The sequence below is a fragment of the Ambystoma mexicanum genome, chromosome 14, assembly GCF_040938575.1.
Source record: "Ambystoma mexicanum isolate Mex_15411 chromosome 14, UKY_AmexF1_1, whole genome shotgun sequence".
Classification (NCBI taxonomy): Eukaryota; Metazoa; Chordata; class Amphibia; order Caudata; family Ambystomatidae; genus Ambystoma; species Ambystoma mexicanum.
Window position 1 is genome coordinate 169626673 of NC_090940.1, and position 24322 is coordinate 169650994.

Here is a 24322-nt window from a genome sequence, read left to right on the forward strand (position 1 = left end):
CATACATCTATGCTGCTAAATTCATTACCCCCTTGCTAATTTATTTTTTTTATTTTTATATGGTTTGTTACAAACCTTTAAAAAAGTAAGAACACGATGCAGCTGGGAAGACTATGAAGGGCCATCAGCCTAGACAGCCCACAAGAAGAGTGTGTAAACACAGCTTAGGAGCAACCACCGGACTAGGAAACCCTCAAGGAGGATGATCCTATCTGTAAGTCCCTCATATGACATGAATTTGGCGATACAGTGTTTTGAGTTAGTTTTACGATCGCTAGAGCTTCAAGGCTAGGTGTTTTTAGGGGGAGAATGATTCACCCACTTAAGCTGGTTGTTCACCCGTCTCTGATGGCTTCGGCTGTTGTAATTCCGAGTTAATTTCGGCCTTTAGTAACTTCTCCATCATTGATTCTACAAAGAAGGTTAGTTCAATTGTTAAGCTACGATCTGCATCTTGGGAAAGTCGTATCCACCATTCTTCGGCGGACAATGAAGGCTTTGCCCTTATGAATCTTCCAAAGTGCTTTGTGCGTTCCTGTGTTAGACCGCTGCATGCCAACGTCAGATGTTTTAGCGTTTCAGTATCTTTCCCACAGAGTCGGCACGTTGTAGAGATTTGATTCTTGTCATTCTGTATGTTTAGATTTTCTCTGGTTGCAAATTGGTTGAGACGATATTTCATGAATAATGTTCTGCGTTTTCTGTCTGGAAATTTGTGTAGATATGGCTGAGTTTTGTTCAAATTTCTCTCACTGTTTGGCATCAGCTTCATGATTCTGTGTTTTTTGCATGTGTCACCCGTATCAATCCAATCTTGGATCCATAACAAGGATTTAACCTTGTTCGGGTTTTCCTGCAGTAGATTTCTGTCCGCTCCTATATCGCTAAGGATTTTTTCGCAGCGTTGGAGCCACATTGAGAACACAGAATTACCATGCTCTGTAGCCGAGGGTTTTAGAATGTTGTATTGAATGCTCGGCTTTTTAGCAGATGCTTTACAGAATTCATTTAAAGTGTTCCACGTTATCCTTCCATTAATAGACAGAAGACTCAGCTCATGTCTTATGCAGGCAGTTGGTACACCAGGCGGTAGGCACAAGACTTTTGACCAGAAGGAATGCTCCAGGGAGGCCCATAGTTCTGCTGGACATCCGAAGGCACATTCAGCTCCGTGGATCAGGGCCGGTATAACTTTTGTCTTATAAAATGTTAAGACAGGTGTTAGTGAGTGTTTCCCGAATTTTGAGTTAATAATGCAAGCCTGCGCTGTCAATTGTTTGCATTTTGACTTGACTTTTCCCACCCATGGAGCATCGTTTATGCTCGAGCTGAGCAGCATGCCCAAATACAGAGATTGTTTTTTTTGCTCAATTTTTTCATCGTTCATTTTCCACGTGAACTTTTTTTTTCCAATGGGATCTTTATTCTTTTGCAGGTCTTGTAGGATTAAGATTTCTGATTTTTGTGTGTTTACATTTAATCCGTTTAGCTGGATGTATTTCGCTAAGATCCCGAGTTTTCGTTGTAGGCCTATTGGCGTCAAGTCCAAGAGGACAAGGTCATCTGCATACAGGAGCCAATGAAGATCTGTTCCATTTACTTTTGGAGGAAAAGTGTTTGCACCTTTGTATGCATCACCTAGGTCTGAGATGAATAGGTTAAAGATAATAGAGGCCAGGGGGCACCCTTGCTTCACTCCTCGATAAGTTTTTATTGGAGCCGATAGGGTGCCGCTTTTGTCCAGCTTTATTTTTATCTCTGTGTCAGTATGTAATGCTTTTATTGCTGAAAGTAGGCTGAGTGGACATTGCCAATCAAACATTTTTTTCCAAAGTAGCTCTCTGTCTATGCTGTCAAAGGCTTGTGATAAGTCCACAAATGCCAGGTAGATCTTTTTGTTTCCTTTTATTGCTTCCATCTTGAGTAGATTTAGCAAAAGAAGATTTAGGCCACAGCCTACACCTTTGACAAAGCCCGCTTGGCGGGTGTCCAGATGGCTTGACTCCTGAATCCAATCTTGAAGTTGTTTTTGTATTTGAGTCGCAAATATTTTTCCCACGACGTCTAACAAGGCAATTGGTCTGTAATTTTTAGGTTCGGCTCTATTGCCTTTTTTGAAGATTGGAATGACAATTGCGGTTTTCCAACTGGTTGGGACTTTTGCTTTGTTAGCAATTGTGGCAAATAGTTTTGACAGAAAATTTGCCCACTCTTCAGGGTTTTGTTTAAGGATGAAGTTCGTCAAACCATCTGGTCCCGGTGCCCTGGAAGAGGAGCATCTTTGGATACTCTGTAGGATGTCCTCTTTGTCAAAGCGCAAGTCCCATTTTGAAAGCTCGGGGAGCATCGGATCGACGGTGGTGCTTTTTTTTTCGTATACTGAGTTATAGTGGGTGATCCAATCTTTTTCATTCACCATGTTTGCTTGGATTGCGTCTTGCGTGCAGTTGGTATTGTTTATTAGTTTCCAAAACTCTGAGGAATTTTTGTTATTGAGGCTGGCAAGCATTATTTCGCTGTTGTTTTGATACATAATTGCTTTGTGCGAAATTTGCCAGTTTTTGTATTTCTGTTTGCTGATTTTAACCGCCTTCTTTTGTTGTTCAATGTTCAGATTTCTATGTTGCCTCAATTCCTTTCGCAGTTGTTGTTTTCTTTCGCGAACTTGTTTGTCATATCGGTGTATTGGTTGAAGAGAAGGTCTTCTCAACCCCGAATCTACCATCATAAATTGTTGTAGAAGGCAATTATATTCGGCTCTCTGTTCTGTTGTACTCAGAATATGCTTGTCATAAGATTTTGTTAGGATCTTTACTTCATGGGGTTTTATTCTCAATCGGGATCTGTTGGGTTCAACATATATCTGATTGTGCCATTGTTGTGGCTTTTTGATGTTCGACATTTTGATTACCAGTTCTAGTTGACTATGATCACTGTTCGAGTTTGCTGTGATGTTGAGTGCAATGACTCGTTGTTGCAGACTGTCAGATATGAAGAAATAGTCGATGGTAGAGGTCTGCTTCAGAGATCTCCACGTTTTTTTTGGTGGAATATCCCCCATGATGTTCCCATTTGAGATGATGACATTTCTTTCCTCGAGCTCATCACACCATTTTTTTGCCAGATTTTGTAGCGGAGTTTTGGGTCCAAGCATCTTCGCCTCATTCACGCAGTCCAGATTAAGATCACCACAGCAGATAATGTTTGGGTTATGATGAACACTGTTTATTCCATCAATTAGGTCGCACACCATTGTTATGAATTTGTATTTCCCTGCATTCTTGTGATGCCAGTAGATGTTGATGATGTGAAATCGGGTTCTGTTGTTATTCACCTCATTTTTTGCTGCAATCACAGAATACTGTATAAAAGGTGATACGTTTATTGTTTTCTCTAAGTTCCAGCCAGAGTTCTTCTTTATCATTATTAAGAGACCAGCGGATGGACGTCCCTTGGCTCTTGTGATGGCCGGGTTTATAGCCAGCTCGTATTCATCAGATACAGGACAGGTTGCCATCCATGTTTCTTGTAAGCAGATGACGGTGTGATCATTACTCCAGTTTTTTGTGTCATTAAATAAATGTGTAAATCCTCTCGTATTCCAAGAGAGTATGTTTATGAACGGGCCGTCTGGCCCTTGTTGGCGTTAGCTTGATTTGCTGCCTAAGGCACCTGCTAGCCAATTCCAGTTTGAGCACTTACTTTGCATTTCTGCACCTTGTGTTTTGTCGTTTTCGATTATTGCTGGGTTTGAATTTCCATTTATTGTGATTTTTATTTGTTCGCCAAGTGTAAAGCGTACTTGGTTTTTGTCGCTAGACTCCTTTTCAATCTGGAGTATTGTTGGTCGCTCAGTTGCGTGTTCGCTGGTGGATCCTGGTTGAGCCGCATCAAGTTTCACAACATGTTTGTCAAGACTTTTGACATCTGCCGGGTTTTCACTTTGGGTGTCGATGGAAAATCTGTCTTCCCGTGATGTGTTTCTTTCTTCATGAATGTCAAATCCCAAGGTCAGTAGGAACTGGATCGCATTCAAGAGTAGGTCACATATTAGTCTGGAGTCAATGTGAAGCCGAACTTTGTCGTTTTGATGATCACTTACAAATTCGACTGTTTGAATGTCGTTTGACTCTATGGACCGAAGGCCGGGCACATGGTGTAATAGGCGAAGAACGTTATTTCTATTTAGCGTTAGGCCATCTTTTGTGTCTAAGATGCGTTCCAGAATCAAAACGTGCCTCCCAGACTTTTTATGAATCACACTTTGCAGGTTATTTTTTTGAGCGACTTGTCTGCTGGTACTGACATTCTTGTTAGTGATTGATCTTACTGTGAGATCCTTTGGGTATGTTTTAAACAAGTATTTACAGGGTGGAGTGTGGCAACTCGAAGTTTCAGGGGCGTCCATCACCTTTGGACCTTTTATTGTAGTTCCGGAATCATTTCGGTTGTGTGATGTTTCAATCGGACCATTAGCAGCTCTTAGCCGATTTCTTTTCTCGTCCATTGTCTCGAACTTGATCTTTTGTTGTACTGGATCTGGGGCTTTTGGGTCTTCAATAGGCAGTATTAATTGGCAGATTCTTCCACGGCTTGCTATGTCTTGTGTGTGTTTTATCACCTGCTTATTCTCAGGTTGCGGAAAACTTGGATTCTCAGAATTCTCCACAGTTTGCTCTTCAGTTTCCTCATTGCATGACTCTTCCTCGTAGGTAGAAAAGTCAAGGAGTTCGCTCTGTACAAATTCTGCGCTGTCCTCTATGACAATTGTGTCTTCTGCAATAGGTTTTTCGTTTGTTTTAGAATTTGTCAGAGCTTTTTGGAGACTTTTGCTCGGCTGTTCTGCGTTTACAAAGACGTTCACTGCCTTCAGGTTCCTGAGAAATTTTCTTGAGCCTAGATTATTTCGTTTTCTCTTGCATTTTTGATTTTTTGACTTCTTTTCGAGTTCTTGACTTGGAATGATCAGGTTGGGTTTCAGAAATATATCGTAGGTTTTGCCCTTGCTAGATTTTTGGCCAGCGCTATTTCCTCCACTTGGATTGGAGTCCTCCACTTCATTTGTTGAACATAGAGCTGAAATATCAATTTCATTTGGTGTGTTAAGGGTATTCGCACCATTTGTCTTTTCACCTGTGGACGGAGGAATTTGAGTGAGTTGTGGGGATTGTGGATAGGTATCTCCAGATCCTATGATGCCATCAGCGTTGGCAGAGATTGTTGGCCACGCTTCTGCATGGGGAGTAGACTCCTGGACAACTGCGGTCTTCTCTTGTTCCAGTTGATTGCAGATATTTACCCCCTTGCTAAATACAACATGAGAACAGCGCCATGTCACCCAACCCCTCCCCAGCTCCACCACCAAACACACCATGGCTAGTCATGCAATGTGAAAGCAAACAAAGCAATGCACAAGACCTGACACAAGTGTCACAAAGTACACTGTCCCTAATGGAAATTGCCCACTGTCAGAAACCCACGGCCCGCATTACGCCCTCAAGGTAAGAACAGAGGCAGGATGGTTGCAGGGACTGTGGGGGGAACGTTTCTGAGTCGCTGCCACCTTTGTCCCCATTGCAGATGTGCTTGGGGTAAGGGTAAAAGGTGTGCAGAACAAAGAACACAAGGAAGACTACGCTTCCCAGCAGCCCCGGGCCCGAAGCTACAGCTCCAGCAGCCCAGGAAACGCCCTGGACAACGCCCGTCGCAACGCGCATGCGCAAAGAAACTACCGCGCATGCGCGATCCCGGAAAGCTTGTCCGTGCTCGACTCTGCTGCTGAGAGGACGCATCTGATGGAGCTCCAGCAAAGCTTCTCGCGGGGCCGCCCTCGCCACTGGACACACCTTCAGGCACCGCGATGTCAAAGATAAGTACCCTGTCTCCTTTTTAAAGTTACCAGAGGCAAGTTTAACACTGGAAAGAGACTCCGCTTGCCAGTGACTGTTGAGAAACCTTAATAACTTCAGGGGAGATACGCAGAAGTTCGCGAACTAACTATTAACCCACTAAACTTGCATGTGACATGCATTCGCCAGTTGCGGGTGCAAGCGTACAGTATGCTCGCCTGTTGCGGGCCATTCTATGCCGTATTCGCAGTTGCGAGCACTTGTGAAAAGCCAAAAGGCGTGAAAGGGCAAAGCTAATTCTCTTCCTTTTTGTCAGGCGTGAATCGCTACCTACAACGACCTGATTGTTTCGCAACGCACAGTCTGCGGAGCCGGCGGGCGGAAGAAGCGCACTGGAACACTTGGAACACTAGAGCTAAGTGCATTATGTGACCAAAGCATTATATTTGAATTTATGTTTACCCTGTGGTGGTATGTAAAAGGGGGAAACGTTATCTGCTTATGAAGTCAGTTAGAATATTGTGTTTATAGAAATCCAAGACCGGAGCAAACTTGTGAATGAGGTGAACAAGTGCTGGGTTCCAGTCTGAGGGTAATGCATGCATGTGGTTAGAATGCATGACTGAATGAATGCCCAAGGAGTTAAAAAGGCAACTACCAAGGTGAAGGTAGTCCAGACTCAGAAGGTCAGAGTCTGGGAACAACTCATCCCCAAAACCCTCTCCCTATCCATAACCTCTCCCTAACCCTCAATCCGGTTACCCTACCATCCTGAAACCCATCCAATCCGTGGACCCTAACCCTCTTTCCCCGTGGGGGTCGCGTTGACCTGCGTTTCAGCTAATCCAGGCGCCAAGACCGTCAAGGGGAGGTAGGAGTTCTTGCTACTTCCGCGTTGGGACGGACTTCGCCTTGACAGAAGCACGGACCCACGTATTTTTACACGCCCAAGTAGCACGAACTCCGGAACCATGGAAGACATAGCTCGCGTCCTACATGAACTAAAAGATGCTTTAGAGGCAACAAGGCAGGATTATGCAACACTAGCTCACCGTGTGCAGGAACTCACAGCACAAGGTAAACCCCTGCCTGATGGGCCTCCTCCTACCCCAGTGCAGGTTCAAGTGACCATGGAGCCGCCCATGCCCTTAGCCACCCCAGAAAGGTACGGGGGGACCCACAAAAGTTCTCCATATTTATGACCCAATGCCAGTTGCATTTCTTGACCAAATCATCAATCTTTCGTTCGGCCCAGTCCCGCACAGCCTTCGTGCTTTCCTATCTCACGGGGGAGGCTGCGGCATGGGCTACCCCCCTGGTACAGATGGACGATGCTTTACTGTATGATTGGGGTGTATTTCAGGAGGAGTTCGGTAAAATGTTTGATAGGAAGGCGGCCTCCTTGATCCGGGATCGGGAGTTACTTACCTTGCGGCAGGGAAGTAGAGAACTCATCTGGTATGTTACAACGTTCAATAGATTAGTGGTTGAAGCAGAGTGGCCCCATGAAAAAAGACTAGTCCTATTTTATCAAGGCCTTAGGGAGGAGTTGAAAGACCTTATAGTGCAAGTGGACCCACAACCAACCACCTGCACGGGAATGATAGAGTTAGCTCTACGTTTAGATCACAGGCAAGGAGAAAGGAGGCAAGACAGACGTAAATCGGAGGCTAAACAGTATTCGACAAAATTGGATTACCCAAGAGCTGCACCTGGTTCGGGCAAAGCAACAGAGAAGTCGGAAACTGAACCCATGCAAATCGGAACAATTCGAGGACCGATCACCAAAGAAGAAAGGGAGAAACGCAGAAGAGAAAAGCTGTGTATGTACTGTGGCAAGTCAGGACACTTTGTGAAAGACTGTGGAGCTAAGCCAAAGAACACCACCTCGTCGGGAAACGCCAACACTCGCCAGTAAGGAGGGGGGATCTGCCGAGCCAAAATCATCACAGCGCCCCCAAGCATTTATTGGGTAATGTGACACAGGTACACAAAGCCCATGTTACCGTTACTGGAATTCTTCAGACACGCCAAAGGGATCAAGCCATCACGTTAATGGTGGATTCAGGAGCAACCAGTAACTTTGTGGATTCTGATTATGCTGTTAAATTGGGTTTACCAGTTGCCACTAAGAACACACATGAAGAGGTTCGATCAGTCGATGGATCTCTGTTGACATCCGGACCAGTGACACAGCAAACGGGGGAGATGATTTTGAACATCCAAGGGCATAAAGAGCGCATTCAATTCGATGTCATCGCCGCCCCCCAGTTTGGCTTCATCCTGGGGCTGCCTTGGCTGGCGCTACATAACCCGGCAATTGACTGGGCACGTGGAACAGTGTGTTTCTCTTCTAGTCTCTGCCGGACTCAGTGCACTAAAGAATTGGGACATATGGTGCAGGTTCTAGGGGCCACACAAGAAAGCAAAGGAGAGCCGCTAGTGGGATTACCGCAAGAATACCAAGAGTTTCAGGATGTTTTTAGCAAAAAGGCGGCAGAAATGTTGCCACCGCACAGGTCGTTTGACTGTAGGATAGATCTGGAACCAGGAGCCGCCCTGCCGTGCAGCCGGATTTACGCTTTGACGGAATCTGAGAACCAACATCTCAAAGAGTATATAGACACCAACCTCCAGAATGGGTTTATTCGTCACTCCACTTCCCCCGTTTCTTCACCGTTATTCTTCATTCCGACGAAAACTGGAGATCTCAGGACATGTATCGACTATCGTGCAATAAACCGCATTACAATCAAAAATCGGTACCCCCTACCGTTGATATCGGTTCTGCTGGATCAAGTACGAGGAGCCACAATCTACACCAAGTTGGACTTACGAGGTGCTTACCACCTGGTGCGGGTGCGTGAAGGGGACGAATGGAAGACCGCCTTCAGAACGAAATTTGGACTGTATGAGTACCAGGTCATGCCATTCGGTCTCTGTAACGCACCCGCCGCCTTTCAACACTTCTTGGATGAAGTTCTACGTGGTTTCCTAGACATTTTCGTCGTTGTTTATATCGATGACATACTGATCTACTCCCGGAATAAGGACGAACATGTGCAACATGTCAGATCCGTTCTGCAACGTTTGCGAGAACACCATCTGTTCGCTAAATTGGAAAAATGTACATTTCATTGTACCACATTGGAATTCCTGGGCTTCATACTCTCTCCCGAAGGCGTAAAAATGGATACGCATAAGGTACAAGCAATTCTAGATTGGCCAGCCCCGCAGAATGTCAAAGAACTACAGTCAGTACTAGGATTTGCAAACTTCTACCGAAGGGGTTTGCGGAGAAAAGCTTAGCCATTACCCGCCTGCTCAAGAAAGGTAAAAAGTTTGTGTGGGATTCCGAGGCAGAACACAGTTTCAAGTTATTAAAGGAGGCGTTCACTACAGCCTCCGTTCTGTTACACCCGGACCCAACGTTACCATTTCTGGTGGAAACAGACGCTTCTAGTTATGCGCTGGGAGCGATATTATCACAACGAGACCAATCAGGGCGTTTACACCCAGTCGCTTATTACTCAAGAAAACTTAACCCTGCAGAGCAAAATTACACTGTTGCAGACCGCGAGCTACTAGCTATAAAGGCGGCTTTTACAGAATGGAGGCACTACCTACTGGGAGCAAGGCACACCATAACGGTGCTGACGGATCACCGCAATCTCCAGTTCCTAAAGTCGGCACGAGCTCTCACTCCACGGCAATTACGATGGGCAATGTATTTCGCAGACTTCGATTTCGTGGTAACATACCGACCCGGACAGGAGAACAAGAAGGCAGACATACTTTCCAGATATCCGGAATTACCAGTTTCTCCTAGACCTGAGGAAGCGGCAAAACCCATTGTGCCTTTAACCAAGATCGTAGGGAGTGTAACCAATACCTTACTGGAACAGGTGGGGAATGCCATGACAGCGAAAGAGTTACTTCAATGGGAAGATCCACAGCTAAAGCGTTCTTTACAGGAAGGCATACCGTTCCAAGGCAAAGAAATATATTTACCGACTAAAAGTCTACAGGCTCAAGCCCTCAAATGGTGCCATGACTCCCCATTGGCTGGTCACCCGGGGGTGAACAAAACACAAGAACTACTTCAACGGCACTATTGGAGGCCCAACTTACACAAAGATGTTCGAGAATATGTGGCAAATTGCGAAATATGTGCTCGTAATAAAACGGATCACAAGAAACCAGCAGGAGTGTTGAGACCTTTACCCACTCCCTCACAGCCGTGGCATACAGTATCATTGGACTTCATTGTTGAACTGCCCCCGGATCAGGGTCAAACCACGATATTGGTAGTAATAGATTTGTTTACTAAACTGGCCCACTTCATACCCAGTTGCGGCCAGCCGACGGCGGAGGAATTTGCAAATCTTTTTCTACAACATGTCGTTCGTCTGCACGGAATACCACAACACTTAGTCTCGGACCGAGGATCGCAGTTTACATCAAAGTTTTGGAGGCATTTCTGTAAGAAAATAGGAATACAGTTGCAGATGTCTAGTAGTTACCATCCCGAGACCGACGGACAGACTGAGCGACTGAATCAGACGCTAGAACAGTACCTTCGCTGTTTTACACATGGAGCTGAAGGGGGTTGGGTTGAACTCTTGTGGTTAGCAGAACTAGCCTATAACAACTCTCAGCATGCCTCCACAGGATATTCTCCTTTTTTCATGACTTACGGATACAACCCATTCGTGCAGCCAAGTGGAGAACGAACTCCGGATGCATTGCCATCAGTACAAACCAAAGTGGCTCAGTTAAGGCAGATCTGGAAAAAGGCCCGACAAAACCTGATCACAGCCAAGAACACAACCAAGAAGTATGCTGACAGAAAGCGCCGTGCTAACCCGAAATATCAAGTGGGTGATAAGGTTTGGCTCTCAACGCGACATTTGCATCTCCCAGGTTCTCGAAAATTGAAGCCCCGCTTCATAGGCCCATTTCGCATTACACAAGTGTTAACCCAGTAGCAATGCGACTTCGTCTTCCAGACCACATGAGGGTTCACTCTGTATTTCACGTAGCGCTCCTAAAACCAGCAAAGCCCCATATGCGCATGGAAAGACCACCACCTGTCTTCATAGAAGGGTACCCAGAGTACGAAGTTAAGGCCATACTGAATTCACGAGTGAGAGGGGGTAAATTGCATTACTTGGTTGATTGGGTGGGGTTCGGCCCTGAGGATAGGTCCTGGGAACCTGCCACCAATGTGCATGCCCCTAGGTTAGTGCGCTTATTTCATCACAATCATCCCACAAAACCTGGCCCTTCTGCGGGGAGGGGATGTACTGTCAGAAACCCACGGCCCGCATTACGCCCTCAAGGTAAGAACAGAGGCAGGATGGTTGCAGGGACTGTGGGGGGAACGTTTCTGAGTCGCTGCCACCTTTGTCCCCATTGCAGATGTGCTTGGTGTAGGGGTAAAAGGTGTGCAGGACACAGAACCCAAGGAAGACTACGCTTCCCAGCAGCCCCGGGCCTGAAGCTACAGCTCCAGCAGCCCAGGAAACGCCCTGGACAACGCCCGTCGCAACGCGCATGCGCAAAGAAACTACCGCGCATGCACGATCCCGGAAAGCTTGTCCTTGCTCGACTCTGCTGCCGAGAGGACGCATCTGACGGAGCTCCAGCAAAGCTTCTCGCGGGGCCGCCCTCGCCACTGGACACACCTTCAGGCCCCGCGATGTCAAAGATAAGTACCCTGTCTCCTTTTTAAAGTTACCAGAGGGAAGTTTAACACCGGAAAGAGACTCCGCTTGCCAGTGGCTGTTGAGAAACCTTAATAACTTCGGGGGAGATACGCGGAAGTTCGCGAACTAACCATTAACCCACTAAACTTGCATGTGACATGCATTCGCCAGTTGCGGGTGCAAGCGTACAGTATGCTCGCCTGTTGCGGGCCATTCTATGCCGTATTCGCAGTTGCGAGCACTTGTGAAAAGCCAAAAGGCGTGAAAGGGCAAAGCTAATTCTCTTCCTTTTTGTCAGGTGTGAATCGCTACCTACAACGACCTGATTGTTTCGCAACGCACAGTCTGCGGAGCCGGCGGGCGGAAGAAGCGCACTGGAACACTTGGAACACTAGAGCTAAGTGCATTATGTGACCAAAGCATTATATTTGAATTTATGTTTACCCTGTGGTGGTATGTAAAAGGGGGAAACGTTATCTGCATATGAAGTCAGTTAGAATATTGTGTTTATAGAAATCCAAGACCGGAGCAAACTTGTGAATGAGGTGAACAAGTGCTGGGTTCCAGTCTGAGGGTAATGCATGTATGTGGTTAGAATGCATGACTGAATGAATGCCCAAGGAGTTAAAAAGGCAACTACCAAGGTGAAGGTAGTCCAGACTCAGAAGGTCAGAGTCTGGGAACAACTCATCCCCAAAACCCCTCCCTATCCATAACCTCTCCCTAACCCTCAATCCGGTTACCCTACCATCCCAAAACACATCCAATCCGTGGACCCTAACCCTCTTTCCCCGTGGGGGTCGCGTTGACCTGCGTTTCAGCTAATCCAGGCGCCAAGACCGTCAAGGGGAGGTAGGAGTTCTTGCTACTTCCGCGTTGGGACGGACTTCGCCTTGACACCCACACACAATATGCTCCCAGTAATGTATAACTAACAGCAAACATTACCAAATACTTACCACCAACACAATGCTGCAACACACCATGGAAAATGCAAAAACATGACAGTCCTAAGTTCAAGTATTGGTAGTCTTACAACCTGAATACGCCAGCACATCGACCCCTTCCAACTGTAGAGTGTTGCTGCCACGCAAATGTCTCAGTGTACTGCATACAACATGAACTGCATCTGCAAAGTAGACGGCCTTGTGAAGACATGAACAAGGAACCTGCAAATTAGGAGGAAGACATGGATGCACAAGCACATATCAATACACCATGCAGTGTACAATATAACAGCAATATCCACTAGGGATGTCTACACAGTATTGACTACAGACTGCCCACACAGCTCATGGGAGCCCAACGGCACTGTGTAATTCACTGTCACTTGGTCACACCCTTTGCAAGCCCATGGAAACGGGACGCAGGAGGGGTGTGTGTCTCACAAACCCAAGAATCTAACCCAAACTCAGGACAAGCCTGCATGTGCCCAGCCGGAATGCAGTGGAAGCTCACAGGAGCCACACAAGGCAACACACTGTAAAATAAAAATCAAAAATGGCCATGTGGGGGCGGGGGGGGGGGGTGGGCAGGCCACCCAGGAGGTTCGAGGACAGGGTGCACACCAACACCCACCTGCGTGGATGTTGCGGGAAAAAAAATACCTCCTTGGGCTCATGGCCTGCACGGCTATGCCATTGTGGGAGAACTGCTGTCGCTCTGCTCACCCTTTGCTGCTGCATCAGGAGGTGGTGGCACTATGGGAGGCAGCCCACGCAAAGCCCTGGTATGGTCCTCCATGGCAGCAAGCATGCGGGTCTGGAAGGTCTGATTCTGGAGGATTAAAGTGCGGAGATCCCCATGCAGCACGTCACGGGTTGGCTGCATTTCTGCATGCATGGCCTCGCGTGATGTCCGGATCTCCTCACGTGTTGCATGCAGCTCAGCTGAGAGCGAACATGTGAGCTGCTCCAGCTGCTGTTCTGCCCTTAAATTACTGGAAGCCTCAAGTTCAACCAGAGTCTGCCTGAGGTTATGTAGTTCTACCCTCAGGGCTTCCCTGTGGCCCTGGGACTCTATTGATATGGATTCACGCAGAGTCTCCAGTGCCGCCCGTCGGTCCCTGTTGGACACCAACATGTCTTCCCTGTGTGATTGGCAAATGGAGTCTGTTGCCTGCTGTTGTTGCTCCATCTGCCTTTCAAGGGGGATAATGGAAGTGGCCACACTCTCTATTGCCTGAGCCATCATTTCTAGTGATGCTGCCAGTTGGGTTGCCATACCGTACATGGAGTTTTCCCATACAGTATTGCCTGGTGGCGCACGGCCACCGCGTCGACGGGCACCACACCTGTTTGGGGCAAGGCTATCTGCACCTTGGTGTGCTGGCACTGCCTGAGGCTGCAGGACTGCATTCCCCCTCTGATCTGCTGGCCCAGGAACAGGATCAGATGCTGTGGAGTGTGACCCTGCATCCGTAACCGCCAAAGGCAGACCTACCAACACTGACATCCCCACAGAGGGTTCTACCCCTGGTGCAGGTGAGTTGGACAGAACAGAATCCCTGCCAGAAACACTTACCTGCGACGGCACATAAGTCTCATCATCCAATTGAGCACCTGAATAGAGGTCTGGGGAGGTGCACCCAGAGGCACCCCTGGACAGTATGGTCTGCAGTAACATTGGGTTTTCACCCACCACCACACCACGTCCCCCACTGGTGCCCGGTTGTGCCTGAGATTCCTCCTGGGTCTGCACCATCTCCTCAACCTGAACAGCATCAAGTGCGTCATCACCTGCAAAAACATGAAAGACAACAAATGGAAACAGGCATGAGCACCATAGCACACACATAGGCCGTAACAAGCCAGAGATCCAGTACATGATTTACACATGTCCCACATGACTATAACACTGCCATGCATGAATTGTCAAAGAGTTGGAAGTGGAGTCAAAAAGGCAGACACTGGGGAGACCAAGATGGAAAAGCAACACATTTGCAGCATGTTGGGTAGCACTGGTATCACACATCAGTCTGTGAGTGGCATGTCCAATACACATACATGACACATGCCACCACACAGATGTCATGTAGCATAGCCATGTCAAATTACAAAACTACAGCAATATGTCAGTGAATGAGTACTGTCACACATTCATGTCACATCGACATGATGCGAAGATTAATGCTGAATAGTGTTGCTAGATATGCATGTGCCACACACTGAAACACATCCAGTGTCCAATAATACAGTCATTGTGGGCTGATCAATGGTTGGTCACTTTAACATTAAAGGAAACATCTGTCATCTTGCACATGCAAACAGCCCTAATAAAAAATGTCTGCAGGCCAATACTCCATCTGCCTGAATGGTGTAATCATGAACATAACCAGGTAAAAATAGTGGCCCAGTGTGGCCTGTAAACAATGACCGAAGCATATCACATATGTTGCAATGGGGCAGAAAAATGCGTAGTAAAAATGGGAGAGTGGAAACAATCAGGCTGAATGAACACTTACAAAATCTGAACAATGTAGTTGCAAGATGACAGTTCAAGGTACAGTGCACTAATGTGGGCCTAATTGGCAACTGTGGGCAGAAGGGATACAGTCATACCCAAATCCAAGGCACGTGAATGTATGGGAGGAAGCAGATGGGTGACCCATAACACTCAGGAGTACACACCCTCACCTGGCACTCAATCAGAACCCGTCACCCAAACAACATACAAATGGATTACACACACACACACGCATGGGCACTCACTGGACAATGCGTCATAATCAGGTAGATCTCCCACACCTTGGATCTGTTCCTCTGTGACGAAGGTCCCAGCAACAGATTCATGTTCAGTGAGTTTGTTGTCCTCTTGTGGAGACCCACCGCCAGTCACCAGAGTAGCGGCATGATTTGAGGCCAACTTGTTCTTTGCGCTGCGTTTCAGGTCATTCCACCGCGTGTAGCAATCATCAGCTGTGCGCCTCACAAATCCAAGGGCACTTATGCGGTCCGCGATGGTCTTTCAGTGTGCCCCACGTTGACCAGGTGTGGTCTTGCACCCTGCAGTCACCAACATTTTGCGGCTATGTGCCGACACATAGGTCACAAGTGCATCAAGTTCGGGGTCATTAAAGCTAGGCTTCCTTGATGTGCCGGACTGTGTAGCCGTGTCTGGGGTCTCAGCCTGTAGTGCCAGAGCACCCTTTTTCCTCTTCTTTAAAGGTGGAGCAGAGCCTGAGTGGCTTGCACCGCTCTGGTCAGTAGGGGCAGAAGCGCAGGTGGACTGGGTACTGGGAGTGTGCAAATGCACAATGACCATAGGTCTTGGTGCAGGCATTGGCTGAAGTGTGATGTTGGCAGGGGCAATGTCAGTTTGTTGGACGAGGACCAACACTGTCCTGGCTGGGAGATTCAGAGCTGGGGTGGAGAGAGCTGCAGCTGCCCCTGCAGCCTCCCCACCCTGCCTACTTGGGGCAGCAGATGACATCGCTGCCCCAGATCCACGTGGCCTGGTGACACCAACTTGCACTGGCACACGTAGCTTAGACTTGCTGACCTGGAAGTCAGCCTGGGAGTCATCCTGTGCCTGGTCAGGTGCCACAATGGGCTGGACCAACAAGGGTTGAGCTGGGATGGTGTTAGCCACGTTTCCCTCAACCATGGGGGGGGACATGGGTGTCCCTGATTGGTCCTCCACACATGGGGGTCTAGGTGCACCCTGCAAATCATGGCCACGTCCCCCACCGCGCCCACCACACCCACCTTTTGGAGGTCGGCCACCTTTGCCTCCCTTACCGCTTGGTCGCCTCCCAACCATGGCACTGATGTTGTTGTGCATATGGGAGTTGCAGTAAACAATTGTCCTGAGCAGTTGGGGGTGAAAGGGGTAGGGTACTAGATGGAATTCGTACTCTAGTGCTCTAGCAATGCTGTCTGTGACCCCTGGGGGAAGATGACGGGTCACACAATGCACAGGCACCCCAAAAACAAAAAGTAACGTGCATGCAACCCCTCGTAGACCACGTGCGTGGAAAAATGAACCCGCACTACGCTGTCGCACCCAGAAACACAAAAACAAGCGTACGCGTGTTACATGCAGCCTACAATGACCTCTGAAGGCGTGCGCGACACACAGGGCAAGCACAGTTGGTAAATGCGTGCGCGACTCACCGTCTGCCTGGAAAAATAATGTAAAAAAAAACGCACGTGTGCGCGTACGCAACACCCCCGCCAAAAGAAGAACTGTACGCTGTCTGAGGAGACAGGTCAAAAGAAGAAGTGAACGCTGTTTGAGGAAACAGGCCCAAAAAAAATAAAGAACGCTGTCAGAGGTAACAGGGAGTATGAACTTGAAACGCTGTTAAGTAATCGCGTGTGAACTGACAAGAAGTACAGAATTCACCCACTCGCTCTCCACGAAAAGCACGTACAAGGGAATGGGGTCCTACACATACCTTTTAAAGCAGCCCACACGTACAGCGTCACTTACGCGTGTACGCGCTAAGGCCCTTTCCTCCAATTACACGAGCTGACACTCGGACGTGCAGTTTTTGGACGTGTACTATGAACATACACCCGTGTTGATGGAAGCGGCTGCGCGCGTCACGTCACTTACGCGTGTAGGCCCTTTTCTCGGATTACACGCATTCACACGCGGACGTGCAGTTTTTTCACATGCGCCAAACCACTATGCCCACGTCACGAGGGAAACGCCTGTGCGAGTCACGTCACAGAAGCACAGAAGCACTTACGCGCTATGGGCCTTTGGTCCAATTAAACCGCATACGTGTGCTGACACGCCTACGCGCGAAGGGCCTTTCCTTGAATTACACGCTGACGTGCAAGATTTTCACGTGTCAAATCACTCCGTATCAAGCAGGCCACGCAACAACACACGGAAGACCACGCTCCTGCCCAGAAGGCCGAATTACTGCCCCCCAGAGCCCCGAGCATGCTCCCACCTGCCATCTGATGCTGCCTGACTGCCTGCTGCCCACGTGCCCTGCTATTTGCTGCCTGCACATCAGCCAGGGGTGCAGTTGCTGTGACCATCCCTGCTGGAACCGAAGACTCCCGACTGGGATACCATCGCTCCACAGCCCAGCCCCAGGACCCAGTTGCCCACCCACTCCTGCCTCTGGGGTTGCCATGTCGGCACAACACCATCTGGCACCACTGGCAACCCCCAACCAGAGAGGCAGAGGGCCACGAGCTTCAGTGCCAGGGAAGTTGGTGTCCTGGTGGAGCAAGTCCTGGAGCAGTATGAGGCCCTCTTTGGAAGTTTGCGCATCGACAATGAAGGACGGACCAGGATCTGGATGGACATCGTGACTGCCATCAACGCGGAGGGGGTGGCAGTCCGCGACTTACAAAATGTCAAGAAGAACTTGGAGGACTTCAGGTCCAGGACCCTCAACAAGGCCCGGCGCCTCTTGAAGGCAGCGGATGCCAAGCGGTGCCAGGGCCACCTGTCCGACCACCAAATGAGGGTCCTGGAACACATATGCCCAGCGCTCCACGTCCAGGTCCTTGAGAGGCAGACCCGTCTGGAGTCGAGCGGTAAGTGTACATGCATACTGATTGGACGCTGTGCGTGTGGTGGTGTGCCAGTAGTGTGCAGGTTGCACATGTGTTTTCATAGGGCCATGTAGGGATGTGTATGAACAGGGGCGTGAGGCTGCCACATGTGAGTCCTCTTAGGTGTGAGACACATCAATGGTGTATGTGTTGGTAAGCATGCTGTGCAAATGCAGGTGTTGGACACACATGTTTGAATTTCTGTGTATGTACGTTGGCATGGTTGTGGTGTCACACATAGATGGTGGTTCCTGCTGCATGTATCTGCACTGTGTACATGTGCATGTGTGTGTACTTGACAAGTGTGCAACTGTGATGCAACATGGATGCACGTGACACTGATATGTAGAAGGCTGAATGCCAGATGTGACATGTATGGCGATCGCATCACTGCGACAGTTGGAGGAGATGTAGACATGCATGTAAGTGTGGTGGCGTGTGTGCATGTCTAGTGCACTCCCTGTGTTTCATGTGATGTTAGGCTCACCTCCGGCTGTTCATGCTGTTGTATGTGTATGGATGTTGCTGCCTGGTGCAATAGTGCTGTGGAAATGCTCATGTGTGTGAGTTGAAATGACATGTGTGTCGTGGAGTGTGATGCCATGTCTGAAGTTTGACACTGCCACTCATGTGCAACTGTCATGTGTGTATCAGTCCATTGTACAGTGCCCTGATCTCTGTGTTTTATCTCTCCCTGTCTGCAGCGTCAACTGATGAAGAGGGCGGAGAGGGTGCTGTGGAGCACAGCGGCAGGGATCGCACCACCATCCGGAGACGCAAGGCCCGGCTCCCCTCCCAGATTGTCATCTCGTTGGGGAGTGAGGAGTCTGGTGCCGCGTCCCAGGCCGCAGCTGTCGAGGGTAGGTCCAAGAGGCAGAGGTCAGAGGTGGACTCCTCGGCAGCAGAAGGGGCAGCTGAGACCCCACAGGGTCCAATGGAGGAAGATGGCACAGAGTTATCCAGGTTGGTGGGGGGTTTGGTGGAGGAGGAGGCCGTGGAAGGGACACACACGGGGTCTGGAGGTGGGGATTCCACTGGTGCTAGTGGTGCAGTGCAGGGGCAGGGACAGGAGGCAGCACAGGCCGCCGCGGAGGTGCCTGTGTGCAATCCTGTCCCTGATCCTGTCACTGCATCATCTGGCACCAGTAGGGATGCCTACGTCCAGACCCGTTTTCAGGGAGGGGATGAGCACACAACAACTGGCCTTCCTCTCCCTGGAGACGTGGCTATCCGGGACCGTGTTGAGCCTGTCCTGGCCGGGATAGCGTTGAGTCAACGGGGCATGCGAGGTGATCTGCAGTCTTTTCGTGAAGAGACTGCACGTCATCTCGGATGCCTCTTTGACCACGTTGACCTGCTGGGACGGGTCACCGGTTCTGGATTCCTCCGTGTGCTGGACCTTCTTGCGACGCCCTCCTCACCTGAACCCCCTACGCGCCAGTCGTCCTCCATGCCATCTTCCCACCCATGTATTACCTGGGTACCCTGGGTACCCTGTGGAGCTGCCTTTGACCCAGCGGCCAGGCTGGTGGAGGACACATCCCTGCCACAGTCGGGAGTCGGACATCCAGCAGGGGTGGCCACCACGACAACTGCACCCCAGCCGGAGGAGGACGTGCAGGCAGCAAGAGCCAGGGCGCAGGCTCAGGCACAGCAGCAGCAGCAACATGGTGGGAGCAATGATGGCTCGGGGCCTTCAACATCGGAGGGGCAGGCATCGACCAGAGGGCAGGAGGACCCAGGATTCCAAGTGTCGTCCGTGTGGCAGCGGTTGGTCCACACCATAGATGCAGAGCGGCAGCGGGCGGAAGAGGCACGGTTCACAATGGTCAGGGCGGAGAACTCCATGCGGAGGGCACTGAGGCGGGCCGGGTGCCTCGAGGCAATTCGCAGGGAGTTGGAGGTGAACATGTCATCGTCCCTGCGAACCCTCTGGGCCATGGAAGAGGACCGCCTCCAGGACATTGAGCGGGAGTTCGAGGATGCCCTGGCCCGGGACATCAAAAAGTGAGCCGTCGGACTAGCCCGCTGCCATTGTAAATAGTTAGATAGTGTTAGGTTTCCTTTCTGTTTTTGTTTATTTTGGGCCGCTTGGACAATGCACCACATTTTTGTATATAGTTCTTTATTAGGTAGTGTTTTTTTGTAGGTTTCATTTAATTTGTTGGGCTCATGGACCCTGGATTGGTGATTTGTATATAGTTGAACAGTGGATGTTTCTCTTTTTTATTTTAATTTCACCATGGCGCAATGGATTTCAGATATTTTTTTTCCCTTGGATTTGCTTTGTTGGACTGAGACTTTGGACAAATTTTCATTTGGATTTCTTTGGATTCTGATTTCATATTTTTTATTCTTTTTCGGACATGCTGCATTTCTATCTTATTCCCATTATTGAGTGTTTTTTTTTTCATTACATTCATGTTGTGTTCAATACATTTTTGTTTCATACTTCGATGTGTGGTATTCTCTCATTGGTTTCATGCATGTCATGATATGGGTTTTCACATTCACCTGCACCCATTGTGCGTGTGTGACGGAAATGTGTTCATGTACATACTTGCCATTCGGGTTGTATCATGTAATGGCCTTTTTTTCTGTGGGTGGATGCAATACTTGGTTCGGTCTTTGGGCTGGGGTGGCGTGGGGTGTGATGTGGGTGGCCATGAGGCCCATGATTGAGGATCGTCATGACGTGGGTGCTGGGGGACATGAGTGGGGGCCTGCAGGCAGGTGCCCCTGACTGCTGGGGGGTGGGGGTGCTGGGGGACATGTGTGGGACATGAGTGGGGGCCTGCTGGCAGGTGCCCCTCACTGCTGGGGGGTGGGGGTGCTGGGGGACATGTGTGGGACATGAGTGGGGGCCTGCTGGCAGGTGCCCCTCACTGCTGGGGGTTGGGGGTTCTGGGGGACATGAGTGGAGGTCTGCTGGCAGGTGCCCCTCACTGCTGGGGGGTGGGGATGCTGGGGGACATGTGTGGGACATGAGTTGGTGATCACTAGTGCAAGGTCACATGTGGCTTGGCTGGGGGGCATGCCCATGGTGGATGGGCTGCCTGCGGGACATGACCAGGAGCGCAGGGTAGTCCCCTGTGGTGTGGGCTGCCTGCAGGGGCCATGGAGGGTGTAGAGGGAACACCTGGGAGGAGCCACACTGCCAATTCACGTGTAGGACTCCCTGCGCACCCCCGAAATTCAGGTACCCCGCTCTGACAGCAAAATCGCGTGTGAAACTTCCTGCGAAGCCGTTATTCACGTACCCCACTCGTACAGGGCCAATCGCGTGTGAAACTTCTCCCGAACCCCAGTTATACACGTACCCCACTCGCACAGGGCCAATCGCGTGTGAAACTTCCTACGAAGCCCAGTTATTCACGTACCACACTCGCACAGGGCATTTCGCTTGTGAAGCTTCCCACGCACCCCTGAAATACACGTTCCCCTCTCCAATCGCGTGTGAAACTTCCCACGCACCCCAGGAATACTGGTACCCCATTCGCACAGGGCCTATCGCGTGTGAAACTTCCCGTGCACCCCCGAAATACATGTTCCCCTCTCCAATCGCGTGTGAAACTTCCCGCGCACCCAGGAATACACATACCCCACTCGCACAGGGCCTATCGCATGTGAAACTTCCTGCGCATCCCAGGAATACACGTACCCCACTCGCACAGGGCATTTCGCGTTTGAAACTTTCCGTGCACCCCCGAAATACACGTTCCCCGCTCCAGTCGCGTGTGAAACTTCCCACGCACCCCAGGAATACACGTACCCCACTCGCACAGGGCCTATCGCATGTGAAACTTCCAGCGCACCCCAGGAATACACGTACCCCACTCGCACAGGGCATTTCACCCGTGAAACTTCCCGCTAACCCCTGTTATACACATACCCCGCTCCAATCGCGTGTGACACTCCCCGTGCAGCGGGGTACGTGTATTCGGGGGGGTGCGCTGGGAGTTTTACAGGCGTTTTCGTGGTTGGGGCCTGTGCACCATGTACAGGATTTGTGCGCTGTGCATGGCGCACGGGGAGGGGTTGGGGCGTAACTGGCGCTGCTACAGGGTCGCTGCACCACTCTGCGCCACGGCTGGTTTTGGAAGCTAAAATCCATGAATACGCTGTGCGCGGAAATGGATTTTAGCGCACGCGACTGGCACAGAAATTCGCACGCGCACACTGTGCGCCAGCCGCGTGCGCCACTTGTGCGCTGAATTCTATGAATTACCCCTTCAATCTGTTGGAAAACGCGGTCACCCTGTAGTTGGTGCCGATTATATAACAATCATCTAGTTGTGATGTCATGAAATGCTTACAGGAAGGAAAACAAAGCTAGCTGCACAAAGACTTCAAAGAATGAGTAATATACTATAAACAGAATAATCTCCCCCCATCAAATTGGCTTTCTCGGCCTGTAATAACTACTGAAGTTATTGCGTTGTGCTTTATATGCCACAGAAACCGTTGTGGATGATTTACAATGTACAGTTGGGGGTATTTTATTAGGTACAGTACATTATTTTCCTTCTTTGAAGTAGATTAATATATTTAGTATACTTTTCTTAAATTGTACAATGCGCCCTATTTTCAACGTGCAGGGCCCAATCACAGAAAAAAACCTTTCGTTTTGTACCAAACAATGACTGGCTAGGGACGGGTCCTGCTTTTGGTTACAACTTCTACTTTTATCCATTTTGTTTTTTTTGTTATGATGCACTTTCTCTAAATCTAGTGTATTTCAGTTGGTTCTGGGTGGTGAATAATACATGTTCCAGGTTTCTCCCCTGAGCGTTCATTCAGAGGTTTCCAAACTTTGATGTGTCTGTACAAACCCTTTGTGACGTTGCTATCATTCACAGGATTCCACGGACATCCTCTTCATATGGAATGATATGAACGAGCCTTCTGTCTTCAAGTCACCGGAACTCACGATGCCAAAGAGCAACGTCCACCACGGTGGCTGGGAACACCGCGATGTCCACAATCTATATGGATTCTACCAGGTAGGATTGTTACATATAATATACAGTCCATTATTCAGTTCCCATAGCCCCCTAGTATTGAAACAGACAGGAGGCAGGGTCATCCAGGCCTTAGCAGTTCTACAAGTGTCGTGCACAGCACATTGCAAAGGAAAACTAGCGAGTGCTCACCGGACTGACTATATCCTTCCAACTTTGGCACCATTCAGTAAGTGAGGGGTCTGTCCAGACCATATCTTACCAATAAACTCCCTTAATCTCTCACATTGAAACACAAAGACCTTCCTGTCTCATTAAACACTGGATCTTGCTTGCTGCTATATCAACACTTGGTCTCCAAACTCTAATATCTACTTAGTGAATACCCTAACTCACATCTCTTCTGAACTCTGGCCAGGAAATAAATCACATAGCTGATGAGGTGCCCAGGTGCTGCCACCTTTCACGTACTGCCTTCCACACAGTTATGTAAATAGGTAGTGCATTGACGATTTGTATACATTTGGTGGCTGACTGAAGATTTGCAACTTGCATGACTAGTGTTCTTCTGCTCTTGTGAATTGTGTATGTAGATACTGAAGCATCAATTAGACTGGTTTTTGTGGTTCATTTGTAGTTATTTGCAAACAGCGATGTACAGAAAATGTCATGTTTAACACCATAGATCCCCTGGTCAATCATTTGGGATGTCATCACAGTTATAAAATGTCTTTTTGGGTCTAGCTGTAGAGAGCTTTAGATCCCTAACAGAATTCTTGCACAGTATATCGTGGTACCATAATGTCACTCAACTGCTCTCTGATGCAGAAAGGGTGCATCATAGTTAAAGTTATCCTATAGTGTTATCCATGCAGAAGCTAATGCAACTGTGTTTGTGGAGAAAACTGTGGAATGTTGCTTTAAGGAGTTTCCTTTGTTCCAGTGCTGCTTGCTACATTGCTTTTTCCACTTGGCATTCCATTAACTTTTTGTGATTGTTTTTATTCATGCTGCTATGATTTTTGCACACTATTTTTTCTATTTTTATTTTGTTTATGTGACTTGATGCATGGGCGATTTTTCCACGTTTGTGTTGCATTACATTTTTTCATTACAATCAATATTAGAGGCTGTCTTTAATTTGTTTGGCCGACACTTTTAATGTGGCTAAAGAGTATCATACACAATATGTAACTATTTCTAAAAGAAAATATGCGATGAACATGCTTATACTCACAGATTCACACGACTGTGCATCCCCTCGACTCTCGCCAGTTAACCCT

General features: G+C 48.8%; 1 protein-coding gene across 1 annotated transcript in view; it reads left to right on the plus strand.

Annotated features, from left to right (window-relative positions):
* The window catches only part of GANC (glucosidase alpha, neutral C), a 730404-nt gene that overhangs the window by 419873 nt on the left and 286209 nt on the right, over positions 1-24322 (plus strand). The window contains 1 exon segment of the mRNA XM_069638822.1: positions 22938-23081. Coding sequence (XP_069494923.1) covers positions 22938-23081 — 144 coding nt within the window.